Genomic DNA, 21,631 nt, shown 5'->3' on the forward strand with positions numbered 1-21,631 from the left:
GATAAACCTCGATCCTGAATTATACTTCACGATCTGGAGGTAAACCCGGTAATTTTTTCGAAAAAACCTCGGGAAACTCCTTAACTATTGGAATATCTCTTAATCTCACTTTCGGTGTCCGAGTTTTTATTACATTAGCTAGAAAAGCTATGCATCCCTTTGACATCATTTTCTTTGCAGTCATGGCTGATATCACAATGGAGGGTGATTTCACTTTTTCGCCAATCACTACTATTTCAGAGCCTTCCGCATCCTTAAAAAATAATCGCTTCTTACGACAATCCACCCATACATGATGTGGAGACAACCAATCCATGACCAAAATGATTTCAAACTCATAAAAGGGAAACTCTATAAAGTTACCCAAAACATAACCCCTTGAATATTAATTGGACATTTTCTACATACCCAAGCGACCCTTGCACTATGATCCATAGGGTTTACCGCTATCATTTCACTAGAAATTGGTTATAAAGGAATTACTCTAACTCTAACCAACTTTGTACTAATATAAGAGTGAGTAGAACCAGGGTCAACTAGAACAAAAACAAGCTCATCAAAAAGATGGAATATAATTGTTATGATCTCTGGATCATCCCGATCCTCATTGGTCTTTATCTTATAAATTCGGGCCACTCCCCGAGTCTCTTGTCATTGGAATGTATTAGATTGACCGACTAATCTTCCTCTTTCTCTACTTCTACTAGGTTCCGTTACTAATCTATTAGTTTACACTGATCTATCTCCAGATCTCTCTGGACAGCTCCGAGCATAATGACCCATTTCTCCACAAAGAAAATAAGCGCCAGAGAGCACTATACATACTCCCTGGTGAAATTTGCCACATGTTTGGCATGGGTTACCTCTCTCTCCATAAGCTCTACCCGAGCTAGTATCAAAAGAGTGGGATTGTTTAGTTTTATGTGAAGCTGTAGGAGATTCAACACTGTCAGTATATCAGGAACCTGAGCCCTTGCCTCTCTTAGCATGATGAGTAAATGAAGACATCCCAATACTTTTTCCTATTTGTATACTCTGTTCCACTGTTAGAGTCTCCTCTTGAGCTCTTTCAATAGCCTTAGCTCTGTTTATAACTTCTTGTAGGTTAGGCAAGTTTAATGCCAACAACATCTCTTTTAATTTAGGCCTTAGACCCTCATTAAACCAATCTCACTGAGCTTTATCATTAGGAACTACCTCGGTAGCATTACCACTAAGCTTATTGTATTCAACCTCATACTCATGCACTACTCGATCTCCTTGTTTCAAGTTAAGAAATTTCAATAGCATTGACCTCATAAACTGCTTACCGATATACTTGTTCTTGAACTCATCTTGAAAAAATTGCCAGCTCACTTGTTCAGGAGATGCATACATCGTTGTATTCGTCCACCACACACGAGCTGATCCTGAGAGTAACGATACAACTCTACCCAATTTTTCGTGATCGGAGCACTGTAGACTTTCCAACATTACCATAACATCATTCAACCATAAATCTGCGTCTATCAGACCTTCACCTTCTTCTCCTCTGAACTCAGGAGCTCCCAAACTTCTTAACTCATTAGAAATTAATATTTACGGTGCTGGAGGAGCATGGGGAGATGGAGGAGGTTGGAACCTTGTCAAAATATCATCGAGAACTTGCATAAAAGCTCCAAACTCTGGCACGGCCATACCCTGATCTGCCGGTGCGCTAGCATTCTCAGACGAAATCGGATGTTCACTATGCTCTTCATAACTTTCACTACCCGATCCATCTCTAATCTCTCATCCAGTTGCACTTCTCAAATTCGTAGAATCCGACATCTAGTATAACATACATAAAAATAATACTTAAGTTAGTAAGGAGAGATATTTATCATATTCTTTCTATACCCTATCAGTAACCTTGACATCTTAGTGGCATGTAAACTCTTTGTACATCAAAATACAATCAATTTCGGCTGAGAATCGGGAGAACCTGTGGCTCTGATACCAATAAATGTAACAGTCATCTCTTGTATACCTTTCCGTAAATGAGACACAGATGTCACATCACTTTTAAAATAGTTCATCATTTGAAACCCCGTAAAATTTTGTTTCTTTTTATAAAACATTTTGTCGAAACTATTTTCGCCCGGCTGGGGAAAAGACTGATACCGACTCGGAGGTTTTCTCTTTGAAAATCATTTCAAAATGTGAAAAATCACCACCAATCATTTAAGGTGAGATTGGAACACCGTAAAAACCGAGTGATTTTAATAAAACATTTTATTTTAATAAAATATCGAGTTTTAGGGTCTATTAAAATCCAGAAATCAGGTTCAGGAGTCAGTTACGCGTGGGAAAGTATTAACACCCCCACAACGCCCTAAATCTATACCTAGTCGATTAATTAATGTCTTTCCAATAAAATTTACAAATTCGAATTTAATTTGATTTTTGATCCACAACAAAACAACATATGAATTTTACAATGTTCAAAAGTACAAAAATATAGTAAATTAAAATTACCAAGCCATTAGAGAAAGATAAAGAATATTCAATTATTTAAAAATATCGAGACCAGATCTTATATGAGTTATAACGACCTTTTCTCAACAAATTTAAATAGTCAAACATTTCTTTTTTTTCCATTCCCCAAATTTTAAGGTGACGAATCAATTTTTTTAGGTGTCACTGATGGAATACACTTTTAGTTTAAAATCGTTATAAGTGGATATCTAATAAATAAGACAATCCACTCAAAATAATTTTAACTTAAAAAGATATTACTCTTAATCCAATTATGTAACGATGTCAAGTTATGAACATGAGGATATCATACCATTCATGTAAAAAATGTCATACGATTTGTAAATTAATCACTTGTATACTTGCACATATGTAAACATATCAATATGCAAACTAATATAACAACTAATTAAATAAAACCCTAATCATGGGGTAACACATATATCAGAACATTTAATGCTTCCATTAAAAACATACATATATATATATATATATATAATAAAATTGTATATATAATATTAAATGCAAAGCCACTTTAGCACATTAATATATTACATGCGGAGAACATTTAATGATTCCATACAAAACATATATATAATAAAATTGTATATATAATATTAAATGTAAAACAACTTTAGCACACATAATTATTGTATTACACGTGATACAAGACATAAGATATCATTTGTACAACAAGTATTTATATATATATATATATATATATATAAAAAATAGCTAAATAAACATATATTTACACATATATTAATTATAATATGATATACATGTACACTAATTAGTAAACACGAAATAAACTATTTGCACTATATGTATTTAAATTTATTTTAAACATCTTAAATCACATGAAAACCACAAAAGAAAATGAATCATGACACGACAAAATGCAAAGGATTAAAATATAAAGTAACATGATTAATAATATTAAAATAAAAATTAAATCCCTAAACATGCATTAGATTGAAATTAAATGTGCATGAAATGAATGAACAAAATTATAAACTTGAAAACTCGACCTAGGGACTAAAATGAACTTGAGGAGAGATTGTGATGACTGAACATTAATTTGCTCTAAATATTTAATATAAAACATAATTTTAAACTAAACCTAGGCTATATTTACACCTAAACATACACACAACCGTTTCACTCTCTCCTAAGACTCCCTTTTCTTCTTCTTCGATGGCATATAAACAAAGGCCACTCTAACCCTTGGCCATCGCACGACGCTGGTCTACGTCTTCGACAATACCCTCGGTGGTTCCCTTTTGCTCTGTCTTCCTACCGCATCTTCATGGTAAGTCTCACTCAAAAGTTTCCCTTTCTTCTCAAACTGAGAATTTCGAAGCTCCAAGCACCGACAAGAACACCAACTAAACTAGGTAATGAAACCGACCCCTTCCTCTTTATTATGATTCAAACCTTAAAATCTAAAAATAACCCCTAAAATTTTCTTTTCTCTCTTAACTGAGGCTCCTGCTCGAATCTAGAATCTAACCCAAAACCTACTGTTTTGGGACCTAACCATTTGATTACTTAGCCTCTCAACCCTGAGGACTAGGCCATGAGAGCTCTCAACACTAAGGTAACCTAACTCCCATCAATTTCCGTTTTGATATTTTGAAAAATCGACAGATGAGAAATAAACTAATTAAATGACATGCTAGGATTTTTAAAAAAAACTCACAGTGCTTTTCAACCTCCGTCGACGATCCAAATACAGCAAGGTAAATGAATCTCCCTATATTTTCTATTTATTTTCGAAATGTTAACGTATACACATCATGCTAGGAATTGAAAAATGAAATGGAAAATACCTCAAATCATTACCATTTATTTCTATTTTTTTGAAAAACACATGAAGCGATGAAGACCCTTTGTTTATAATTTGTTTTATGTGTTTTTGCTTCTATGGTTATTCAAATTCCCCTCCCATCGCCGAGAGTCCCCTGGTGTATTTATATTTGTCGAATAGTGGTCATTCCACTAGTGTCTGAATAATGGTAGGGTAACATACCCATTTTCCAGGATTTGATTTGGTTTAGTGGGTTTGTAGTGGATGGCTAATTTGGATGATATGATTTTATGGTTGCTTGAGTGATATTTGGCATAGGTGATGACATCAATGACCATTGGTGGCTCGTTGGTGACTCAGTAGTGGCTCGGTGATGGTTTCTTCGTTCAGTGGCTCCGATTTCTCTCATGCTTATGATGATTTTCTCCTCCCCTCTCGTCGAATGGTAGCCCCCTTTTAATTACCGATAGCCTCCCCTTTTTTATCAGTGTTTGATGGTTTAATATATTTTTTTCACCCCCCATAATATACTGCTCCCCATTGTTGGTAGAGAAAAATTAAACTAATATTCCTTTACTTGGCATGCTGCAGGATATGCATGAGTGAGTGGGAGTATGGGCACTAATGAATAGTGGAGCATGGTGTGGAGTAATGATCTACTCAATTATGGTGCTTCACATGAGGTAAAGGCATGGGCAAAATATGGGTTTTGAAATATAAAAATGATGTGTAAGAAGCATGAAGTGGTGGTGGGTTAGGTTTATTTAGTGGTTTAGGTTTAGTGATGGTAGGATATAAAAAATAAAAATGATGCTTACAGTGCCCCTCTTTGCTCATTATTGTGAAACGGGAATGAAGCAAAGATAATAAAACACCATTTTTAATCTTGGTCTCTACTTGTCACATTGCGAACTCTTTACTGGGAATGGCAATTCTTATCTTTTTGCGAAACTCATCGGGTCCTTGCCGCAAATGATGTCGTCCTTTGCTTCATTCTCTTGGCCGAGTCTTCATCTTCAGTTCTTTAGGTTATGGGTTCTTCTCATTATGATCTTTTCACTGGAAATGTTAATCCCTCAAGTGATGAATTTGAATCTTTGTTGAAATCCATATTTTCAAAGCTTTGAAAAGTATGGTAATTCTTTGTTGAAATCTTTGCTAACTTTGGAATTCGGATGGCCTGAAGACTTATCATCTTGCTCGAAAGCCTTATAGATGACCGAAGGATTTAAAAATCAAGAAACCCCAAAGGCTTAGTTTCTTAAAATCTCATTTAAAAACATCTTGCACTGAAGGTCTTATGGATGGTCCAAAGGACTTACAAATCAAGAAACCCCGAAGGCTTAGTTTCTAAAATCTCTTTTGAAAACATCCTGCACTGAAGGTCTTATGGATGGCCCGAAGTATTTATAAATCAAGAAACCCCGAAGGCTTAGTTTCTTAAAATCTCATTTGAAAACATCCTGCACTGAAGGTCTTATGGATGGCCCGAAGGACTTACAAATCAAGAAACCCCCGAAGGATTAGTTTCTAAAATCTCATTTGAAAACATCCTGTACTGAAGGTATTATGGATGGCCCGAAGGACTTACTCATCAAGAAACTCTTAAAAATCAAACCCAATTTCTTATTTGTCACCAAGTAATCCCTACATATAACGTTGGTCCCTCGAGTGTTCATCAAGAAACCCCTACATATCACGATGGTCCCTCAAGCTTGTCATCAAGGAACCCCTACATATCACAATGGTCCCTCAAGCTTGTCATCAAGGAACCCTTACATATCACGATGGTCCCTCAAGCTTATCATCAAGGAACCCCTACATATCACGATGGTCCCTCAAGCTTAGTTTCATATAAAAATTCATTGAAAATCATCATCAAGAAACCCATGAAAATCAGGCTTAGTTTCTTAAAAATCTTTTGAAAACATTATGTTGTTTGGGTAATATGACCCCATATTAAAGTAATGATTCTTCTTGGATTGGGCTCCTCAATTCTTGAGGTTCTTCCAATTGAAATATAATTCCCTTTATTCAAGGCTTGAATTTTGTCTTTTCCTTATCTTATTTCCTTGGAAAATCTGTAAAAAAATATGCTTTGATGCATGAAATATGAATGCAACATGTAATGCATGACTTCCTTATATGAAAATGATATTCTTATGAATACAAACATGTTGATGCAATATTCATTTGACTTCAAAATGTTAACTCGATCTTCCTTCACTTAGTCAAAATGTCATTTCAAGTTTGCATTTCTAATGAACCATCTAATCCACTTGCATCTTTGTGTTTTCTTTGTTTCATTAAAGTCTCAAAAGAAATGTTTCATTTGTGGAACTCTTGCCATAGTCAGAATTATGATCTTGATGCCCCGTTTTGTCCTGGATAACACCAGCTTTCTTTTCTTGGACTTGTCAATAAAGTTTTCTTTTTAGAAAAGAGAATCGATCATCTTTGAAAAATGTAGATGTAGATATGCTAAACTCAGCAGAGATTAATTAGGAGAGCAGCGTTTGTTCTATTTTGACTCTTGAAACACATCACAAGGAAATTTATCCTAATTCCTTTCATGTCTCCGCATCTAATCAGATTTCGAAAAAGCCATTCAGACTATGTTATGTAGAGATGTTTAACAACAACCTATCGTTCAAGCATAGTTGGCTCCATTAGTTTCTTGTTGTTAAAATTCCAGCACCTTTTTGTGGAAAGAAATCTTCATCATATCTCACTTTTAACCTTGGGGTTAAAGAAGTCAAACTTCATCTCGGATTAACAAATGGAAATACCATATGATCGCAACATTGGTTCAACACTATAATCACTGGTTCGTAGAACATTTGACAACACATTCATCCTTTCATGTGACTTCTTCCCATATTTTCTTATCAGTGAAGCTCTTTACATAGTGTTCAGAGCTTTTGTAGCACGTCACTAAAGAACAAAGCTTAGTAAGACCACAAGTGGGATGCTTTAACTGCCAGCATCAAGTCACCAGAATAATGCAACTGCATGATGAACAAAGTAATTATATATAGTTAGCTCCACTGTCACTATTTCACCATTTTCATTCTTCATATCTTTCTATTTTATTGGAAATATTTTTTCAAATCAATGATCGTGACACATGATGATATGGGATTTCAGCATGCCCCAACATTTGCTGATACAAACATTCAAAATATGTTCAAAATTATTTCTTGCTAATATGAGCCTTTAAACTGCCTCAACATGAGCTTTCCAAAATGCCCCACATTAATCGTTTCTGTCTAAAATGGGCCTTCAAAATACCCCAACATTTTATTTCTAGTTGAAATGGACTTTCAAAATATCTCAATATTTTCAAGCTGGTGTGAGCCTTCAAGAGGCCTCACATGAATTACTTATGTCTCTTCATGTTGATGTGACCCTTCAAGATGCCCCACATGGTTTACTTCTGTCTTTTTCATGCTGATGTGAGCATTCAAGATGCCCCTACATGTATTACTTCTATCTTTTCATGTTGATGTGTGCCTTCAAGATACCCACATGGATAATATGGACCTTCAAAAATACTTCCAACCTTCTAGTCAAAAGGTTCACTCTCAATGTCCATTGAATTTGAATCTCATGATTCCCACGAGGTACAACTTTGATAATGCCCCATTTGTGGATCATTGTGGCTCTATTCGTGCTCAAATCTTGCTCAAATCTGTTTATCTTGAATACTCTAATTATGGTGTTACTGAACATCAATTAAGTAACTTAAACGATTCTCTTTATGTTGTCATTAACTTAAGAAGTGGTCAATCATTCTAACAGAAATGTCTGAGATATGTGTCTCTTCTGAATAAGGTGGTCACCTTCTTCTTGACTGGTCGCATTCTTGCCTTTTTACTATACACTGGGATATGTACTCCTTTTGAATGAGACAATCATCCCCTTCTTATCAGGTTGTTGATAATGTCATAGAGAGTGTTACAAGTTCTCTCCTCCAGCCCTCCTATCTTCCATTCCACTTGGTTTTAAGAGTTTGAAGTGCTTCATCATTTTGGAATCACCTATTATTTTTCTCCAAGAAACAACTTATAAGATCTCCATTACTCAAGAAATCAACTTGTTTCTTTGCTCCGATCTAACTATCTCATAGAGACGTCTTTAATGAGGATCAAATGGTTATGAACTTGGTTCACAGATCATTCCAGGTCATTCCTTGGCCTGCACTCTTTAACAAATAAACACGAGTGTCATGGTTTTGGGCTACTTAGGATTTCATGCACTTTAAAAGATCAATTTAAAGTAATACCAAGAAATATTTTGTGTTCTTTCAAACTATGTTAATCTACTTATAAGACACTTATAAATGCACAGAGTTGGGGTTTGAAATGATAAAATTGGAATTTTACAAAATCATGGCAATCATAATAAAAATCAAGAAATAAATTCAAATGCCTCAAGCATCACCAACATGAATGTTCATGAACCAATCAACTTGATACAAATTGGAGCTTTGAGGTAAGCTTTTGTCTAGAAGAACGCAAATGTTGCCAAAAAGCTCCTTTCAAAACATCAGAATCTTGAGGGTGTTTTACTTGCCTGGTGCCTATTAAAATGAATTCGAGCTACCATTTCATATTTTCACCTAAATTTCCTCTTTTAGCTTTAAAACGATCTTGGTGGATTCTCATCTTGAGCCCCTTTTCAACCTTCCTCATTCTTTTTATTACTTATTCTTTCTTTCTTTTTTCTTTCTTTTTTCTTTTTTCTTTTTTCTTTTTTCTTTTTTCTTTTTTCTTTTTTCCTTCGAGTGTAGTATTTATAATCTAGAATCAAAATTGTTGGGCCACTCAACTTATCTACATCGATCTATATAAAAAATAACGATTCTCTAGAAAAAGCCTTATCCACAACATGCGATCCTCGCTCCCTTAGGCACCTATTTCTCACGGGAATCTTTATGAATTGGCAAGATCTTTTCAATCACCAGATCACCCTCTCAAAACTTTTAAGCTCACTTTGTTTTCTTCTGACACATATGTGCCTGGCGGATAGCTTCTGACCTCTTTTCTTCAATGATTGCGTCAAGCTTGGGCTCATTCAGCTTGGTCTCATCTTTATATTTGTTAAAACTTGAAGTGACATAATCTTAATCACATTGAGTAAGGCTAAATAGAAGCATAATTTTCCTTTGTTCGAGCACATACTAATGTTTGACGTGCATTCACGATGAAAGGTGATTTCTTATGACAATTCTCATTATCTTCCTCACTTAATTTCAACTATCTCCTTTATACGCTCGCTCTTATCCATAGCGTAAACCTTAAATTTTGTTAGTGCTACAGAACTCTAATCTACTAGTAAGAGGATAGGAGTTCTTTTTGGAGAAATTGGCATTGTCTCAATTCCTGTCATAAAGCATTGGATGCCTCATCAGGATAAAACTCTCAGGGTTCGTCATCTGATTCAATTTTTCATAGCGGTTATACACAGTAGGAACTCAGGGACTCAAACTCGTCTGACGCATTACTAGACAAAAAATCTACTTTGGCACTTTCCTTTAATGTTTTTCAAGCTCACATGGTATCAAACAATATTTTTAGTCACTAGTTTGTCTGTCAGAGTTGGTGGCTCTATCAATCACTTTAGGGGAACAAGTTTGGATATTTACCAAGTAGTAAGGAAACATGTATTGTTTGTCTCTTTAAGAGACTCATGACTTCTGGATCAACGATTATCGGGTCTCATGATTGGCGAGCTTCTTGCTCCTAGTACTGGACGAGTCTCACATTCTTCCTGGACTTGTTATGTTGCCACCCACCGTATATCTTAATGAAATTCAGAAGGTCATTAAAATATAGGATTAATAATCTATTATGAACTTGTGTACTACTACCTCTTAATCCTGTCATGCTTGATAAAAATGGGAAAAGATGATCTTGACGAAGTATTGAAAATCTTTAACTATGTCTTTTCTCATTTGTTCTTAGACCCAAAATCTCAACTTCTTGTCCGCTAGATAAGACCTGATTACTTTGCCTTTCTACCAACCTCAATAACTCGTTATAAGCCTTGTATTCTACCTTATTTTCGCATTCATAGGTTTCTACTAAACACAAGCCGCTCGAAATTTATCTCATGATTTGAATTCAGAAACATTCATGTTATTAACGATTGAGACGCCTGCAAAGAAAATTTGGAGCGAATATATTCCTTTGAAAACAGTAATAAATGTTTGTATGGGATGTACAAAAGAATACTAATAATAATATAAGTGTAAAAAATGATAACGAATGTAAAGAATGAAAATGTATAAAATAATTGCCCCTTGAAAATGAATGAAAACATATTTAATTGCCAAAAAGTACAATTAACATAGCATTCCTCACAAAATATTCCTTAATGCTCGCGGACAAAAGCATAAGGGTTAATTCCGAATATTACTCTATACTTCATCCAAAAACTACAAGAAGTTCATTCGTAGTCCAATTGTTTGATGGAAAACAAGGTCAGATACCAATCACAAATTTCATTCTCGTCTTCTTTAAGCATCCTACTTTGGATCCTCAATTGGATCTTCTTCCTCAGTTACATCCAACAACTGTGGTTCAGTATTAACATTCCCAAACTGGAAAGTATTCTTCTTATTATCTGAAAGACTACCCTCTCCTTTCTGGTTGGCATTTCTCTTTTCTTCTTGCCCCTTCAGATTTTTCTTCCCTGGTTGGAAATTGCATCCGTGATTGGTGGAGTATTTGTCAGACTCGCTACACTGTCCAGAGCCTCACTTATCATCAGGAAATCTGATATAGGTGTTTGATTTCTTTTCTCATCTTCTTGTGCCCTATGTTCTCCACCGGATTTGGCTACACTAATCTCTGTTGAGATTTATGAGCATTGAACCTTAACCCCTTTCTCTTCTATCTTGCACATTTTAATCTCTTCTTCTAAAGGATCCTGGAACTTTCCCTCAAGGTTGTTAGGAACCTTAGCTAAATAATCTGGGGTTCCAGTCTGGTTTATCTAGGGAACCTTCTTATAGGTTCACTTCTCATTTGGAGGTCACTGTGGCTGGACACATCGCGGTGTAATCAATCCAGATGTGAGAATTTTCGAATGTAATTCTTCACACGAAAAGTGGAAGGGAGGGAACTGAAAACCCTACATTTTTTCTTCTCATCTACTCCCCATGACGAGAGGCCAGTTAGTGATGGCTTTAGCGGTGGAACTTGATTGACTTGACTGGATTATTGTGAGGGTTTAGAACATTTAATCACGAGAGATTGATCCTTCTTAGATTTCTTGATCATCATTTGGTCATCTTCTATGCCCCTTCTCTTTGAGTAAAGCTTATCTTCTTCATTCATTGTTGGTCCCTCTATGACCACATCTGATTTTTGGTGTTGGCTTGAGATTTCTTGCACTTTAACAGGTTCTCGATTACCTGTCACTATCATTTCGACTCCATCACTGACATTCACAATCCCATTCAAAGCCTTTACATCGAAATCTTCTAATGGCTTCTCTCAATGGATCACAACATTCACCATCTCTATTAATTTGATCATCTGTCCTCTTGATTTATTCTGGAACCTTTTTCCTTCTTCAATAATTTCTTGTTGGGTCCTTACGAGTTATTCCTTAATTCTCTCAATCTTACTAACTCGTACTAATATCTCATTCACTGTTTTCTATCTTTTTAGAAACAAGCCCCAGGTAACTTCAATTTGATTTAGAGCTTATCACAGTATCCTTCACGAGTTACTCTCAGATTTTCATGATTGATGCATGTAAAAAATGCTTAAAGTAAAGCAAATGCAAATGTGCATGCCAAATGCAAATGCAAAAGGTATTAATTCCAAAAGTGACCACTATAGAACAACTTTTATTTAGACAACAAGATTTCATTACACTGTAGTCAAAATATAATTATGATTCTTCATCTCTTCATTTCCTTGAGCCATACTCTTCATGGAATCTATCATTTCACCCCAAAGTTGTCGACGTATTTTATCACTTTTGATGACGTCGGATGTCCTTAAATTGAATCTTGAAATCTCCATTTTTTTCTAATACGAAGTGGTCTTCATGTCTTTGTGAAGGGTCTTCTCTTCCTTGTCCTTAGTATGACTGCATCTATCTCTCGCGGGACTATCTTGGTCTTCGCTCTATTAAAGGAAGTCTTCAATCAGCTTCAGATTTCTTCATTCATCGGATGTCCCTCTTCATGGATTGTTTGAACATCTTTGTATCTCCCGATTTTGACTACATGGTTTAGCCTTTTTTGTCTCAATATGACCAGCCTTCTTATTAGTCAATCACTTGTGAATTAGCACCTTTGGATGAGATGAAGATACAAATGCAATAAATCTAAAATAAAATAGACATAAAACCAAAATGGGTTAGTACACATAATATAAATAATAAAATAATATGTATTGTAATCATTAAATAAAACCTTCCCCCACATGCTGGCTACCCAATCATGCTTTATTAGATCATACCCAACATGATATCTACCCCCATGCTTTGTCATTCACAAAAAATCTTAACCGCATGATTTCTAGTTCACATACATTTATTTGAGAAATTAAAATTACACTAAAGAATTCTCAAATAAGCTTTTCCTTGTGTACTCTCCTCACATGATCATATGGTCTGGGTAAGGCTGTATCTGAGTTCTATGTTTACTACATGTTGGGTTCGGTTCTAAAGTAAGAGGTCCTTGAATTGTCCTTTACCGATACCCTCTTGGGCTACCGAACCCTCAATCCTGGCCCATCATAGGCTTTCAAATCGAGTTCAATTTGAGGGGACACACTTCCTTATGTCATTGCAGAGGTGAAAACCTCACGAGGATCATAAGACGTGAGCCCAAGGAGCGTTTCACTATCCCGCACGGAGGTGAAAACCACACGAGAGAGTAGCTATTTACTCCTACTTATATATGACGGAGGGGAGTTTTAGCTCATGTTATGCAAATGCAGTTGTGCAGTGTGTAAGAAAAAGCGAAAACAAAGCAAACAACACTGAACAAAAACTCAAGAACCTGAACAATTATTTAATATGAAAACATTAGCAAACAGATCAGTACAACTATTTAGTGGTTAAGCAAATTAAGAGTCAAAATGAAAACAAAACTTATTTAAAACCAAATAAGGGATCAAAAACCAAATTAGAAAGAACTTGTAATTTTATTTGCAAAGACAATTTATTAATCGACTAATGGCCCGACTCTCTAAAGGTCCCCAGCGGAAAAGCCAAGCTGTCGAAACAATTTTCGCCCGGGTGGGGAAAAGACCGATACCAACTCGGGGGTTTTCTCTTTGAAAATCATTTCGAAATGTGAAGAGTCAGCACCAATCTTTTAAGGTGAGATTGGAACACCGTAAAAATCTAGTGATTTTAATAAAACATTTTATTTTAATAAAATATTGAGTTTTAGGGTCTATAAAAATCCAAAAATCAGGTTCGGGAGTTAGTTACGCGTGGGAAAGGATTAGCACCCCCACAGCGCCCTAAATTGGTACCTACTTGATTAATTAATGTGTTTGTAATGAAATTTACAAATTCGAATTAATTTGATTTTTGATCCCCAACAAAACAACATATGAATTTTACAATGTTCAAAAGTACACAAATAGATTAAATTAAAATTACCAAGCCATTAGAGAAAGATAAAGAATATTCGATTATTTAAAAATATCGAGACCAGATCCTAGATGAGTTCTAACGACCTTTTCTCAACAAATTTTAATAGCCTAACATTTCTCTTTTTTTTCTTCCATTCCCCAAATTTTAAGGTGACGAATCAATTTTTTTAGGTGTCACTGATGGAATACACTTTTAATTTAAAATCGCTAAAAGCGAATCCCTAAAATACAATCCACTCAAAATAATTTTAACTTAAAAAGATATTACCCTTAATCCAATTATGTAACGATGTCAAGTTATGCACATGAGGATATCATACCATTGATGTAAAAAATGTTATACGATTTGTAAATTAATCACTTGTATACTTGCACATATGTAAACATATCAATATGCAAAATAATATAACAACTAATTAAATAAAACCCTAATCATGGGGTAACACATATATCAAAACATTTAATGCTTCCATACAAAACATATATATATATATATATATATATATATATATATAAGATTGTATATATAATATTAAATGCAAAGCCACTTTAGCACACATAATTAATATATTACATGTGGAGAACATTTAATGATTCCATACAAAACATATATATAATAATATTGTATATATAATATTAAATGTAAAACCACTTTAGCACGCATAATTAGTGTATTATACGTAATACAAGACATAAGGTATCATTTGTACAACAAGCATTTATATATATATATAATATAAAAAATCCCTAAATAAATATAGATTTACACATATATTAATTATAATATGATATACATGTACACTAATTAGTAAACACGAAATAAACTATATGCACTATATGTATTTAAATGTATTTTAAGCATCTTAAATCACATGAAAACCACAAAAGAAAATGAATAATGACACGTCAAAATGCAAAGGATTAAATTATAAATGAACATGATTACTAATATTGAAATCAAAAATAAATCCCTAAACATGCATTAGATTGAAATTAAATGTGCATGAAATGAAGAAACAAAATTATAAACTTGAAAACTCAGCCTAGGGACTAAAATGAACTTGAGGAGATCGTGATGACTGAACATTAATTTACTCTAAATTTTTAATAGAAAACTTAATTTTAAACTAAACCTAGGCTATATTTACACCTAAACTTACACACAACCATTTCTCTCTCTCCTAAGCCTCCCTTTTCTTCTTCTTCGATGGCATATGAACAAAGGCCACTCCAAACCTTGGCCACCGCACGGCGCTACTCTACGGCTCCGACAACACTCTCAGTGGTTCCCTTTCGCTCTGACTTCCTACCGCATCTGCAAGGTAAGTCCCACTCAAAACTTTCCCTTTCTTCTCCAACTGAGAATTTCGAAGCTCCAAGCGCCGGCAAGAACACCAACTAAACCAGGAAATGAAACCGACCCCTTTCCTCTTTATTATGATTCAAACCTTAAAATCTAAAAATAACCCCTAAATTTTTATTTTCTCTCTTGACTGAGGCTCCTGCTCAGATCTAGAATCTAACCCAAAACCTACTGTTTTGGTACCTATCCATTTGATTACTTAGCCTCTCAACCCCGAGGACTAGGTCATGAGAGCTCTCAACACTAAGGTAACCTAACTCCCATCCATTTCCGTTTTGATATTTTGAAAACCCGACAGATGAGAAATACACTAATTAAATGACATGCTAGGATTTAAAAAAAATCACAACGCTTTCCAACCTCCGGTGACGATCCAAATACAACAAGGTAAATGAATCTCTCTCTATTTTCTATTTATTTTTGAAACGCTAACGTATGCATAACATGCTAGGAATTGAAAAATGAAATGGAAAATACCTCAAATCATTACCATTTATTTCTATTTTTTTCGAAAAAAACATGAAGGGATGAAGACCCTTTGTTTACAATTTGTTTTTTGTGATTTTACTTCTCTGGTTGTTCGAATTCCCCTCCCATCGTCGAGAGCCCCCTGGTGTATTTATATTTGCCGAATAGTGGTCATTCCACTAGTGTCTGAATAATGGTAGGGTAACATACCCATTTTCCAGGATTTGATTTGGTTTATTGGGTTTGTAGTGGATGACTAATTTGGATGATATGATTTTGTGGTTGCTTGAGTGATATTTGGCATAGGTGATGACATCAATGACCATTGGTGGCTCGTTGGTGACTCAGCAGTGGCTCGACGGTGGTTTCTTCATTCGGTGGCTCCGGTTCCTCTCGTGCTTCTGATGATTTTCTACTACCCTCTCATCGAATAGTAGCCCACTTTTAATTACCGAGAGCCTCCCCTCTTTGATCAGTGTTTGCTTCTTTAATATATTTTTTTCATCCCCCCATAATATGCTGCTCCCCATTATTGGTAGAGGAAAATTAAACTAATCTCCCTTTGCTTGGCGTGCTGCAAGATATGCATGAGTGAGTGGGAGTATGGGAACTAATGGATAGTGGGGTATTGGTATACTCAATTATGATGCTTTACGTGAGGGGAAAGGCACGGGCAAAAGATGGGTTTTGAAATAAAACAAAATGATGTGTAAGAAGCATGGAGTGGTTGTGGGTTAGGTTTAGTAATGGTAAGATATAAAAAATAAAAATGGTGCTTACAAATTTTAACTTACTAATAATAAAACATGCATTACTTAAATAGATAAATAAAAAGAAATGTTCAAATACTTAACTGTTTTACATCATGTTAAATCTAATGCTTTTTAGAGCGTTTTTACTAAATCTATTACATGCCAACTAAAATACATCAAAAGTAGACATGAATGTCATACTGTTACTGATGAGGCGAAACTTGCTTTGATGTCTGATGATCTCTTTACTCCTCTTGTATTTTAACATACGCGTGAAATAAGCACACGTTAAGTATTTACTTAGTGAGTCAAGAATGATAGTACAATGAAACCATCATATCATTCTTTCATATTGATCAAATACCAATTCATTATTTCCAAGTTAATATCATTTCGTTACGATGTACACGTAGTGCCTATACGGTCATTCATAAATATATTATAAATTCTGTGGGTTGAACACATAGTGTTGAAACGGTTATTCATCAACATATGATGAATTTTGTGAATTGCACACTTAGTGTCGAAACAGTTATTCATCAACATATGATGAATTCCGTGAGTTGCACACTTAGTGCCAAAACGATTATTCATCAACATATGATGAATTCCATGAATTGCACACTTAATGTAGAAACAATTATTCATCAACATATGATGAATTCCGTGAATTGAACACTTAGTGCTGAAACGGTTATTCATCAACATATGATGAATTTTTTGAATTGCACACTTAGTGCCGAAATGGTTATTCCTCAACATATGATGAATTCCGTGAATTGCACACTTAGTGCTGAAACGGTTATTCATCAACATAAGATGAATTCCGTGAATTGCACACTTAGTGCCGAAACGGGTATTCATCAACATATGATGAATTTCGTGAATTGCACACTTAGTGCCTATTTGGTAATCACCATACAAGTATTAAGAAATCATACATCTATGACTATTATAACATATGTGTACATAATAAATGCACTCACCTGGCCTACCTCGCTATTGTACCCAAAACGCAAAGATGATTACTCCGGTTTTTTCCTTTGCCTTTTGCTTTGCTTGATTCGAGAACTTGATTACTATCTACTAAGCATCCATTAAAGACATGTACAATATTAATTGTTAGGATATTTCCTAACAATTATACTTAAACAATACTCAAGAGTACATATTATTAAATTTTCTATAACAATATCAGCCTATCTTAAAATTTCAGGCTCTATAGTATCGATACCCTTACCATGGTATCGATGCTACTATACTATGGTGCTGATACTCTATTACGATATCAATACCATTTTTGTATTATGTTACCAATGATATCGATACCTTCCTCATAGTATCGATACCCCCAAATTGGTGTCGATATTGTTTGCATAAGTATCGATGCTGCTCGGCTGATTCCTCCAATTTTAAGTCTATAGTATCGATACTGTTCTATCAGAACCGATACCGTTACCCAGATTTTCTATTTTTCAGACCGATTGTTACCCAAATTTGGTCACATTTGCTTATGTTTACACCCCACAATACTATTAAACTCTTCATTACTTATCCCTACTAACTTTCTTTCATTTAGCTTCTTAAAACATCTAAACACTCCCAAGAACATTTAAATCTAAGAATCACACCATTTTTTCTAACTTGTTTTTAAACCCATCCAATGCTTCTAATCTCTTATTTACATATTTGAAAAGTCAAATATACTAATAAATATCAGAAAAACTCATATTCTAACAAAACACTCAAAAACTCATTTTCTTCAATCTCAAATATCTAATTTATCTCTTAGTTTTGATCCCATTTAATCATTCCGTAAGTTTCTATCATACTCCATACATCAAAAACTAGCTAAAAACGAAAGAACAAACTAACCAAATCAAACTTTACCTTTGCTATGGAGGAGGGCTTTTTGCACGGGAAAGAAGAAGAAAAGAGATATAACTTTTTGGTTCCCTTAAATTCTCCTTTTTCTTTACTTTAATACTCACAAAAGAAAATGAATTTTAAATTCATTCTCCTTTAAAAGATTAAAATGGCCCTTTTACTTATCCATTGCTACAATTTAGTCTAAACCACTAATCTAAATCATTTCTCATATTTTATCATTTAATCAAATAAATCCTCAAATTTTAAAATTTTTCAATAAAGTCACTAATTCGATATTTGGGGCATTAGAAGATTCTTCAACGAAAATATTCTAGAAAATCAATCTTTATTGAAATAATATAAAAAAAACATCAAACATCTCCTAAAATTAAACCGTTACATGTTCCAGTGTACCGTTTAAAATGTAATGAATTTTGGATACTATAAGCCATAAATGGAATGTAGAATATGCCTTTTCTGATAAAAAGAAAACCAAAAGTTTTACATGGTAATAAGTGGACCAAAATTTAAGAGTAATAAATACTAATATTATATAAAGAAGGTTTGGTCCACTATAAGAAATTGCTATCACAAAAAATAAAGGCTAATTTTGAGGAGAAAATGGGAAGGTCATGGAGTGGAGCGACAATGGCTGCTGTGGCGGTGGTGATGTGTTGTATGGCTGTGGTGGAAGCTTATGTTTACACCGTCGGTGAGAGCTATGGCTGGGTTGTTGGTCCCAATTACACTGCCTGGGGTTTTTCCAAGTCCTTTAAAGTTGGTGATTACCTTGGTTAGTACATTTTTATTTAATTTATCCTATTTCAAAATACTTACCTTGTTTCTTATATATATATATTCAATTGTTTGTCAAGAGATGTCACTCTCCTTTTTCTAATTTTTGTTGGAAGATATAAATATATTTATTTAATTTGTACATATGTTATGATAAGTGAGAAATCATGTTTATTAGAGGTGAAAATATTGGTCGGGTACTATTGATTTTAATTTTTTTTATTTTTGTTATAGTTCTACCTTAAAATTTATAAATTTGCTTCTCTGACATAGAATTTTATCTTTGTTAAATATAGTGTTTGATTATTCGAGCGAGTATTCAGTGGATGAAGTATTTGAAAATGACTACAATACTTGTAATGTGGATCATCCAATCTCCTCCGACAAGAGTGGCTCCACCGCCTTCAATCTTGTCGCTCCTGGCCCTCGCTACTTCATCTGCGGCGTCTCCGACCTATGTAAAAAAGGAATGAAGCTCGTCGCCAATGTCACCACTTAACCATTTCCTTAGCTATGGGATAAGACCAATACAGACTTTGCTTGATCCTATTTTCGGTTTTTGTGCGTCTGAATTAATTGGTAATAATAAACATCAAATTTTTGTTATTTTGTATCCATGCTTATTATAGCCAATCTCTATTGACTTTCGTTTACAATTAATTAAAATTTAACGTAAATTTCTCTTTATTGGAATTTGATTGTAATTCCCAGTCAAATTTATATTTTAAGAATAGCATCAAATTAGAGAAAAGCAAAAGGAAACCATGATTAACGTTTGAAACACCCAAAAACTTTCCAATTACTTATAAAACTTTGATTCAAATCGTTCTAATATATTCCATTTTAAAATTAATTTAATTATAATTTGAGATGGATGAATTTCTGATGCACATCGTACAACGTAACACACCATTATTAAAACACATCAAAACATATCACTCATAAAAAAAACTCAAGGACCACTAAATCATTAAATAATGAATATTAAATTTTAATTTTTTATAAGATTGATACGACAAGTGATATATTAAAAATATTAAATGTGACATCAACAAAGTGCCTGATGGAATAGCGAGATATGCTTGGACCCTCTCCAAGGCCTGTATACCTTATTGGTACCCCGATGATGTAATGCATATGATCATATCAGAAGAGCTAGTTTTTTTTTTTTTGAAAGTGGGTACTTTGTATTAAAAGATTAACAAAGTACAGCATCTAAAGGACCTCATTAAAAAACCTCCCTAAACCTAAATGGAAGAAAAAGAGTATACCTTGAAATGGTAATGAACAACACACATAAAACTCTTACAATATTCAGACAGAACCCCGTCCTACCACAAGCCCCAGCCCAACACATTATAGGACCACCACAGACTAACCGACAATAAGAATAAAGGTCACACTGAGGAACATACACAGACATCAAGATCGAATGAAACTAAACAACAAAATCACCCATAACTAGACCAAAGGCAACACACTAAGAAAAGGAATCTCATTTGCCAACCCTTAATCCAATATAAAAGCCTTAAAACTCAGATTAGAACACGCACTCACCCGACAACCACCTCATATCCCACAAAAGGACAGCACACGAGACCCTATAAGACAGAGCACCATCTCTGACAATCTCCATATTTCCCAGAACGATGCTAGCCCGAGTGCTCATACACCTAATCTTTTAAACCCGCCTATCGAAACTGAGAATACACCATCCACTCCTCACCCACACAATGAAGTTCCAGCTGACCCCATACAACTCTTGCAATACACAAAACAATAGGACACAAACACCCAAGCCAAGGAAACAACAACACAGACTCTGCCTCCCCATCTCAATACCCAACTACAAAGCAGCAAACACATATCACCCAACTCCCCAAAACTGCGAAAGATCAAACATAATTCAGACCATTGAAAAGATAAAGCATAAAACCAACACATGATCAGACAGTGGACAACATCAATAAGCAACACCAAAGAACATAAAACTAGCAACATCAAACACAAAAAACTGTAACATCCGCACACATTCACACGCGACAGTCCACCAAAGCACAGGACAGACACCACCCACCAAAGCACAACCCCTGAACAGCCACAAACACCCAGGCAGTAAACGATGAAAGGATGAAAACCACCAGAAAAAACTTAGCAACATCTTTGAGAACACCACGAGCAAAATCTCAAGAACAAAACCTACAACCTCCACTACCCCAGACAGACACGCACCAAACTCAAGCAGTTCTGGAAACTCTAAAACCTTGAAAACTTCACTTTCAGGCTCAACATCATAAACGAATCCAAAAGTAGAGCCAAACGACTCCTCTTATTGAGAAAGAACACTCACATGACCTCACTATAGAACCCACAATCATCCAAACCTTTCCAAAGAAAAGTGTTTGGTAGAAAACCACATACAAAGAACCAGATTCCAAAGGAAGACAAG

The 21,631-nt window shown here is 34.7% G+C and overlaps 1 protein-coding gene across 1 annotated transcript; it reads left to right on the plus strand.

Moving 5' to 3' along the window:
* Nucleotides 1–19,035: 19,035 nt before the first annotated feature.
* Nucleotides 19,036–19,681, plus strand: LOC120130101 (blue copper protein-like). Its single transcript, XM_039147438.1, has 2 exons — nt 19,036–19,180; nt 19,479–19,681. The coding sequence occupies exons 1-2, from the start codon at nt 19,036–19,038 to the stop codon at nt 19,679–19,681; spliced, it is 348 nt and encodes a 115-aa protein (XP_039003369.1).
* The last annotated feature ends 1,950 nt before the right edge of the window (nt 19,682–21,631 follow it).

Source organism: Hibiscus syriacus, unplaced genomic scaffold, assembly GCF_006381635.1.
Source record: "Hibiscus syriacus cultivar Baekdansim isolate YM2019G1 unplaced genomic scaffold, ASM638163v2 tig00110511_pilon, whole genome shotgun sequence".
Classification (NCBI taxonomy): Eukaryota; Viridiplantae; Streptophyta; class Magnoliopsida; order Malvales; family Malvaceae; genus Hibiscus; species Hibiscus syriacus.

Coding starts and splice junctions, on each gene's coding strand:
- LOC120130101 (XM_039147438.1), top strand. CDS start 19,036: ATGGCTGCTGTGGCGGTGGTGATGTGTTGTATGGCTGTGGTGGAAGCT. Junction 19,181..19,478: donor TAAAGTTGGTGATTACCTTG/GTTAGTACATTT, acceptor TGTTAAATATAG/TGTTTGATTATTCGAGCGAG.